Raw genomic sequence first — 9,034 nt, forward strand, 5'->3', positions numbered from 1 at the left:
TGTGAAGGACTCGTAAAAAGCCTCCGCGGGCCGTTGAATGTGAAAATAAAGAGAGACGGATTAGAGCCGAGGCCCCAGAAGTGTAATCGAAGGGCTGTGCTCAGTATGCAGAGGACGGGGAAAGAGAAGATGTAACTCCGGGGGACGTCACCGACTCATCTTCTGTGCAATTTCACTGTTGAATGCCACCCAGCTGGTAGACCAGGGCCTCCTCGTTTGTCTGAAGGAAACTCAGCTTGAGGTAGAACCTCGCGCGGGGTTGACGCTCCCTGGGACTCCTGCCCCAACCTTCCTCCCATCTCTCCTTTCCTGCGTCCTACCCTGCGTCCTTCAAAGCGATCACTTTGATTGACAAAAGCAATTAAGTAGCTTCACATTTTTTGAATCCCATTCGGGCAAATCCATAAATGTTACAGTGAAAGCAATTAAATTAAAGCTCCGGAGGCTCAGGTATGTGTGTATGGCGGGGGGGGGGGGGGGGCTTTTAATCAATGCTAAGCAGTATCACTGCAAAACAAAATAAGTCAAGCTAATTTGAGGGAGGAAACTGTAATGAAAAGTGATTCAACTGCAATAACACTTTGGAGGACGATTTCGGCGTATGATTGCATTTTTAAAAAGCTGCTTCATCTTTTGAAGGACCTGCTTTTTTTGCTCCGCGCCACCCAAAGAAGCAGTTCATCTGCAAAATTCCACCCAGATGTTCACAGAGCATCGGTGGTCTCGAGGTAATTTAATTACAGAAGAAAGGCTGCCTTATTTTTTCCATTTTTATTACCAAGAATACAAAAACAAATCTACATTCACACACCACTTACTGCAGCATGACTGACACATAGATTTCAAGTAAACTTCACCCAGTCCAATTATCAAAATGTACCTTCGCTTACATCCCAGTTTGTAAAATCCTTTTTCTCTTTAGGTCTCTTTGTCTTTTTTGTTTTCTTCATTCGAAAAGGTCTTTTCTCCGTGTTGTTATAAACATTTGGCACTTTTGATGCAGATTATCCGACCGGGTCGGAGGCCGGGCCGATCGGCGCTGGATCCGAAATGAAAAGGCGGCTCGGTCCTGCGCTCGTCCAGGGGGGCCTCGAGTGACGACGCCCCCCCCCCGCCCCCCCCACTCAATGGCTCCCCCCGTGATTGAAACACTTTTTTTATTTTTTTTGTGTGGATAAAAACAGTTACGATACAAACATGATACAAAAACAACAACAACACGATAAACAAATCCACCTGCAGGAACCGGAGCTCCTCCATCATGTACGTCACATGACATGACACAGACGTGCTCCTCAAAGACCTTCTCACGCAGCCGCAGGGCAGGTCCAGAGTTGGTTCCAAGCGCCCAAATAAGTTAGCAAAAAATAGATATAAATACAGCATAAATTAGGACCTGCCACAACAAGCCACAGATCCACTTTCCAGCAAAGAGGCCCCGCCCACGGCTCAGTCTCTGGGGGGGGGGTCACACTGCTGCTGCTGCTGGGGGCCTCTCGGGCCTTGAAGTCCCCCCCCCCCCGTCTTTGTCGTGTGTTTTCGATGTGTTCTTTTTTTGTCCGTCTCTTTTGTTTTGAGTGATTCATCTCCGATTTCAGAAAAGAGTGTGGGGGGGGGGCGCGGCGTTCTACCACACGGGGGCGGCGTTGGTCTCCAGCGCGCCGTACATCTCCGCCAGCCTTTTGAAGCGAGGCCCCCACTCGCTGAGGTAGTCGTACTCGTGGTCGGCGTTGGACGCCCCCGACTGCAGCGAGCTGAGCGACTCGGCCACCGAGCCCTCCCCCTCGTAGGCGTAGGTCTGCAGGGAGTCGTAGGGGGGGGCGCACGTGTCGGAGTCGGCGTCCAGGAGCTTCGCCAGCACGTAGCCGTGCACGTTGCTGTCCTCGCCGACGCCGCCGCCCGCCACGCACGCCTGCGGGACGTAGCGCGACAGGCTCTCGATCTCCGGCAGCATGTCCTGCCTCGCCTTGCCCCCCGGGTGGGGGGGCTGGCGGGGGGGGGGTCGGTGGTGCGCCTCGCGCGGGTTCCACATGGCGCCGATGTCGAAGGCCTCGGTGTCCTCCTCGCCGCCGCCCTCGTCGTCGTAGCGCACGATGTTCTCGTGCACGTTCTCCTCCTCGTCGCACAGGAAGGGCTTCTTGCGGTGGGTCCGCAGGGAGAGCATGAGCAGGATCATCACTGGGGGGCCGGGGGGGGGGGGGGGGGGGGGGTCAGGAAGAGATGAAGAAAACATTTATACACACATTTATGCCTAATTTGCATATTTAAAAGGTTCCTATGATGATGATAAATGAATGATTTGTCCAACGATCGGGGAATTTTCACTTTTTCATCTCGATAAGGGAACGAGGAGTTGTCCTACTCACTTCGGGGGGGGGGGGGGGGGTGTCCCTTTAAGCAGTTTAATACATGAAAGAAGTGGAATGTTTCATGTAAATAAATGAAGAATCCGTGTCCTAGTTTGAACACATGAAGCAGATCTCTAATGATCTTCCCATGATTCCACGAGTAGAACCTGCAGGAGGAGCTCTTTGTTGACACCATGTGACTCACCGAGCAGCACGAAGATGCAGGCCAGGATGGCGATGAGCGCCCCCCGGCTGAGGCTGGCGGGCAGGCTGTGCGCCTCGGCGTTGCACGACATGACGTTGCCCTCGCGGTCGCAGCTGCACACGCGCACGGTCAGCGTGCTGGTGCTCGTCTGCACCGGCTGCTCGCCGTCCGAGATGACCACGGGCAGGTAGAACACGGTCTGATCCTGCTGGGACCAGCCCCCTCGCCGCGTCAGGATCCACGCCGTGTTGTCTGTAGGCGAGACGGGGGGGGGGGGTGTTTACAGGTGCTGAGTGTCAACCAAGACTTTCATGGGGTCCAAGTCCGAGCCCAAAAGGTCAAAAGGTCAGATCCAAGTCAATGGTCCCAGTCTTCTCTGATCCAGGCCGCTCTGAAGCCATCAAACCCGTGACTCGACCCCCCCTGGCCTACCTTGGTTGTCCCTCAGGGTGAAGTTGGGGTTGTTGGCGGCCTCTGGAGCCAGGCGGTAGTTGAAGTGTTGTCCACCCAGCGGCTGGTCTGGGTCCACGGCCGTCACCGTCTGGATCAGCTGGGGGGGGAACGGCAGGCGTTACCAGAGCTCCTGTATTATCACATGTAAATATTAGGGGGCGGGGGGGGGGGGGCATCACGGCGTCCCCGTCTCACCTGTCCCGCTTTGGCGCTCTCGCACACGTAGGCCTCCAGGTAGTGCGTCAGGGAGGGAGGGTTGTCGTTCACGTCGAGGACCCTCACGGCCACCGAGGCGCTGGAGATCTGCGTGGGGTTATCTGAGGACACACACATGCACACACACACACACACACGCACACACACGCACACGCACATTGGTCAGATCTCGGTTCGGGGCTCTTTTGATCTTTCCCCCTCCGACAAATATTCTATTATTCTCCATTAGGAATCGGCATCTCTTAACCAGCTGTGTAAGACGCAATCAATCGCGTGTGTGTGAGTGTGAGTGTGAGTGTGAGTGTGTGTGTGTGTGAGTGTGAGTGTGTGTGTGTGTCAGAGAGAAGCAGAGGGAAGCGGGATCAACAATGTGAAATTCAATTTGAGTTAAAAGTACAGTAAGGAGCAGCTTAATTAAAATGTGAATATGGACCCGAGTCGCTTTTGTTGTCAACGAGCTCCCAGCAGGATGAAAGATGAGAGTTTTAAATGGTTTCATTCAATTATGACTTAATCCTCATCATACTTTACATAGTTTACATCGTAATGCAAGGCCTTTTTCCTCATTATAAAATACATTCATTACTTAATACAGCTATTTTCTTTGTAGAATTATTAATTAAATCTCAATAGGATTTCCTATACAATCACAATTTGGCTTTACATAATATGTATTTCATGATTACCAGTGTGTTCACAATTCTTTCTGTAATTATGAGATTAGGGTTTGAAGTCTTTCTTTGTTTTAATAGAACAATAGAAAAAAAGCTAGTGATTCAGTGATGTTATTTAATCACTTAATTCAATTAGCTCGTGTCTGCCAAACATAAAGGGACAGAGAGACAAACAAAGGTGACCTTTGGAACCACCAGCTGGGTGCAGATCTGCGGGGGGTCTCCCCCCCCCCCCCACGTTACGTAACCCGTGCTGGTGGACACGTAGGTTTATTCTGAGCTTTCCAGGTGATGATGTGCAGCAGCCTGCGTGTGACTCACTCATCTCCATGGCGAGGATGGTGATGTTGTGCCAGCCGACCCGCTCTCGGTCCAGCGAGCGCACCGTCATCAGCGACCCGGAGGTGATCTCCAGGTAGAAGAACTTGTCGGGGTCGCTGGACTTCTCGATGGAGTACCTGCCCACGTCAGAAAAAAACACAGTGTGAAGCGTCTGAGGAAGTGGGTTTTGTTTGTAACCCTATTTAAAGAAGGGGGGGGGGGGGATTACGCACACACACACACAAACACACACACTCACACACACACACACACACACACAGTCTATACTATTCTCATAGAGGTCTATTCCCTCAGTAAACATCACGAAAAAAAAACAAATGAAGGGGGCCAAAAACGAAGGTTTCTCCTCTTAACCTCCACTAGGTGTCCCCCGGACTTCCTCTCCCTGGTCACCTGACCTCCCACCTGACTGTCTGCAGCACCTGTTCCCACTTCCACTCATCAGCCCTGCAGTTTAAGAGCAGATCTTCTTCCCTGTGCTCTCCTTGTCTGGCCGAAGCTGCCCTGTGCCTCGTGCCTTTTGTTAGCTGTCGCTAACATGCTAAATGCTAACAGAATAATTGCTAAAATGCTAAAGCTAGTTTGGATCTTCAGTTGCGTGTGTGAGCTCTTTCTTACATTAATCCCTGACGTGACTGTAGTGGGACTGAGTGTACTGGTTTTACTGGTACCAGAGGGGATGAGTGGACTGGTCTACACTGGGACCAGAGAAGCACAGTGGACTGGTTCTACTGGGACCAGAGAAGCACAGTGGACTGGTTCTACTGGGACCAGAGAAGCACAGTGGACTGGTTATACTGGGACCAGAGAAGCACAGTGGACTGGTTCTACTGGGACCAGAAAGGACGAGTGGACTGGTTATACTGGGACCAGAGAAGCACAGTGGACTGGTTCTACTGGGACCAGAGAGGACGAGTGGACTGGTTCTACTGGGACCAGAGAGGACGAGTGGACTGGTTCCACTGGGACCAGAGAAGCACAGTGGACTGGTTATACTGGGACCAGAGAGGACGAGTGGACTGGTTATACTGGGACCAGAGAGAACGAGTGGACTGGATATACTGGGACCAGAGAGGCCGAGTCGACTAGTTATACTGGGACCAGAGAAGCACAGTGGACTGGTTATACTGGGACCAGAGAGGACGAGTGGACTGGTTATACTGGGACCAGAGAGGACGAGTGGACTGGTTATACTGGGACCAGAGAAGCACAGTGGACTGGTTATACTGGGACCAGAGAGGCCGAGTGGGCTGGTTATACTGGGACCAGAGAGGCCGATTGGACTGGTTCCACTGGGACCAGAGAAGCACAGTGGACTGGTTATACTGGGACCAGAGAAGCACAGTGGACTGGTTATACTGGGACCAGAGAGGCCGAGTGGACTGGTTATACTGGGACCAGAGAGGCCGAGTGGACTGGTCAAACTGGAACAGATTGAGGAGGACTTCAGATGTTCAGGCCTTGTAATGAAGATCTTAAAAGTAAGTACAACAGTTGGTGTGTGTGTGTGTGTGTGTGTTTTATTGGAGGCTGTTTTTAATTCCCGTCCAGTTATGTATTTTGTCTTTGTTTAGCTGTTTGAGTTTTGTCTCTTTTCTGGTTCAGTGAACACAGAGTGCTGTTATTTCAATGAAGGATCATGGTTGTCTGCAGACGTAAAGCCTTGAATCAAAATACATTTTGAATAATTAATTAGACTTTAAGGTGAGTTCAACTATGTGAAAGTCACACTACTGTTACTTGAAGTGCTGCTAAATATATATATTTTACATTTGTCCTTTTGTTGTTGTTATTGAGGAAAAGCTTTGGGGATCCAGCTGCGTCTCTCTTCGGGCATCAGAGGGATTTGGGGGATTTGAGTGGTTATCAGAGCGGTAGGACTGAACAGGAGATATCTTCTGGCACAATACTTCTTAACGTAGACCTTCTAATTACATCCAGTGGGCGTGTTTTGAAAGGAACACCTGCTCAGCACAGGCCTGTCCTCTTGACACCTTTCCAAAGCACGTTGTATGAAAGTGTTTCAAATCCAGCGCAGTTTGCAGTGAGCTTCCAGGTCATGCAGCCTCCTTCTCATGCACGCACACACGCAAATGTGCACACACACACACACACACACACACACACACAGGAGCCACCGCGTCAGCCCGGCACACGTTGAACCGCTCGTTTGATGCTGCAGTGGTCGATTCTTGCGATTAATGGCTTTAGGTGTAAATAGTTTATAAGAGGGGCAGGCTGGACAGTAACCCCCCCCCCACGGTAACCCACCACCACACACTGACCCCCACGCACAGCTCTACTGTTACGGCACAAAACATGCTCTCCGAAAATCGAGTGAAGTGAAAGCCTCTGGGGTCTTTTGGATCTGTGGTGATGTTTATCAGCTGTCCAGGAAACACACACACACACACACACACACACACACACACACACACACACACACACACACACACTCTCAGTCTGCTGAGGCCTCCTGTGGGGAGTCATGTTGTGATGCTGCCCCCTGCTGGTTATCAGGCTGCCTTACAGCCACAAAGAGGTATACCCTGTCCGTCAAACAGCACGAACAAATCACGCTTTGATGACAATCGATGGGTTTTTACTCGCCTCGTTTTAACGCCTCTCCCAGCATGCATTGGGAAAAATTACCAAATGATGGAAAATGCTCCCGAGTGACGTACCGGCCCGCGGAGGCCTTTGCTCTTCCTCACCTGACGGTGTCGTTGGCGGCGTCGGGGTCCCTCGCCGTCACCGCCGTCACCACGGTGCCGACCTCGGCGTCCTCGGAGAGCTCCACGTAGTACGCCGGCATGTCGAAGAGCGGCGGCTCGTCCACGTCCTCCACGCTCACGTGCACGATGGTCACGTCCTTGAAGGGCACGCGGTGCTGGAAGGCCGGGTCCAGGTGGGTGTTGGCGCCCTCCACTTTAAGAGTGTAACTGGGCTTGCTCTCAAAGTTGAGCGGCTGTGGGGGGGGTGTAATACAGGCAGTAATTGGATGAAACCTGTCCCCTGCTTTTAGCTTTTTAGAATGATGTCTATCTACAGATCAGCAGAGGGGGGGGGGGGGGCAGCATGCCAAGAGTAGATCCAGAGTAGATAAAGGGTGTTCTGCTAAAACACTTTATTTCCTTATCAAACCAAAGACACCAAGGAGATAGTCATGTACTGCTTTTCTCTCTGCATGATCAAAGAGGCTTTTTGCCCTTTGAATAACGAGGCTGTTTCTTCTCCTCCAGAGAAATGTTACTTAAACATCCCCCCCGAGATGAATGAACTAACACTCGCTTTCTGGGGGATGAAATTCTTTCGTATCTCTATCACTTCGTCTCCGTACCCTTTTCACCGTGACGATGCCGAAGAGGTTGGTCGGGTCGGTGCTGATGTCGAACGTGTCCCTCCCGTCCCCGTCGATGATGCTGTACTCCATCTCGGCGTTGACCCCGACGTCCCGGTCCTTGGCCCAGATGCGTCCCACCACGGAGCCCACGGGGGCCGCCTCCGGGATGCTCATCTGGTACAGCCCTGGAGGGGGGGGGGGGGGAAGGAACACACCTGGGTGAGGCTATCTCCTCCGTCCTGCAGAGGGCGCCACGTCCCCCTTACATCACCGCTCTCCCTCGGCCCCCCCTCAACCGCGGAGGCCTCGCACCCGGGTTGCGTGCGGCGCCTGGTGGTGGTCGGGCTTTAGATTCCATCTCAGGGGCGACGATGGCGCCCAAAGTGAAACAAAGAGGAAAACACCCGAAGCGCCTCGCAGCCGATCAAAGTTTCATGGAAGTGATGGCACTAATTGGAGGGAGGAGGAGGAGGGGGGGGAGGGGAGGGGAGGGGGGGCAGTGATGGAAGTGGGCGCCTGGTGTTTTCTTTGTCTCGGAGCGAAGCCACCCGTCGGCCAGGAAGAGATGACCAGACAGCCGCCGTGACCTTGGGGGGGGGGGGACGGTAATGAGAGCAGCGCGAGTGGGGATAATCAAAGAGACAGCGTGGGGAGGGACGGGGACGGGGACGGGGGGGAAGGCCAGGGGGGTTAATGGCCAGGGACTGGTGGCTCTGAGGGGATGGCGGTGCAGGGGGGGGGGGGGGGGGGGGGGCTGGATGCTCCAGAGGAATGAGGAAAGGGGGCTTTGGTTTGAGATTTGTGTTGTGGGGTTCAATAATGGGGGGGGGTATAACAGACATCACGGGGTCACAGCAGTGCAGATGCCTCTTTTGAAGTAAAATGGAGCAGTTACTTTACAATTGGGACTTTATCTGCATAATAATAAACTAAATAAACACATTGGTACATGAGAATTCTCATGAGGATCAAACAGGTCTTGATGGAGCTTTTGATATTTCATTACACCTTTAAAGGTTCTCCATTGGACAGAAGCGCTACCTGCGTGGGTCTGGAGAAACGGGGCCATAGTTGGCGCTGACGTCGCCATGTTGAAAGCTCTGCTTTTCACATTTTGGCCCCTTTCATCAAATGAAATCAAAGTATGCTTTTTAGGTCAAAGTCTTACTCTGGTCAAAGGTGGGCGGGTTGTCGTTGACGTCGCTCAGCCTGATGTTGACGGTGGTGGTGCCGGCGAGCCCCCCCAGCTGACCGCCCATGTCCTTGGCCTGGATGACCACGGTGTAGTTCTCTCTGGTCTCCCTGTCCATGTCTGCCAGGGACACACGGACCACGCCTGAGGAGACAGCCAGCCAGAGAGGGAGGGGGGGGAGGGGGAGGGGGGGACACATGAGGTGAAGTAAAGGTCAGCAAGCGGGGGAGCTGGTGACACGGATTAGGGTCATGTGTCCGA

The 9,034-nt window shown here is 52.7% G+C and overlaps 1 protein-coding gene across 1 annotated transcript; it reads right to left on the minus strand.

The window, feature by feature from the left end:
* Positions 1-1,547: 1,547 nt before the first annotated feature.
* Positions 1,548-8,919, minus strand: LOC119198784 (cadherin-20-like). Its single transcript, XM_062559314.1, has 8 exons — positions 8,750-8,919; positions 7,579-7,766; positions 6,953-7,206; positions 4,218-4,354; positions 3,202-3,323; positions 2,986-3,103; positions 2,554-2,805; positions 1,548-2,178 (listed from the first exon to the last, which is right to left on the minus strand). Exons 1-8 carry the CDS (start codon positions 8,889-8,891, stop codon positions 1,628-1,630), a joined length of 1,764 nt encoding a protein of 587 aa, XP_062415298.1. The 5' UTR covers positions 8,892-8,919; the 3' UTR covers positions 1,548-1,627.
* Positions 8,920-9,034: the final 115 nt, after the last annotated feature.

This window comes from Pungitius pungitius, chromosome 19, assembly GCF_949316345.1.
Source record: "Pungitius pungitius chromosome 19, fPunPun2.1, whole genome shotgun sequence".
Lineage (NCBI taxonomy): Eukaryota > Metazoa > Chordata > Actinopteri > Perciformes > Gasterosteidae > Pungitius > Pungitius pungitius.

What these genes read in the sequence shown, in the direction of transcription:
- LOC119198784 (XM_062559314.1), bottom strand. Translation starts at nt 8,891, where the DNA reads ATGGACAGGGAGACCAGAGAGAACTACACCGTGGTCATCCAGGCCAAG. An exon ending in CCCGCCCACCTTTGACCAGA is followed by an intron (nt 7,767 to 8,749) that starts GTAAGACTTTGA and finishes CCCCCCCTCCAG; the next exon opens with GGCTGTACCAGATGAGCATC. An exon ending in CATCCTCGCCATGGAGATGA is followed by an intron (nt 3,324 to 4,217) that starts GTGAGTCACACG and finishes GTGTGTCCTCAG; the next exon opens with ATAACCCCACGCAGATCTCC.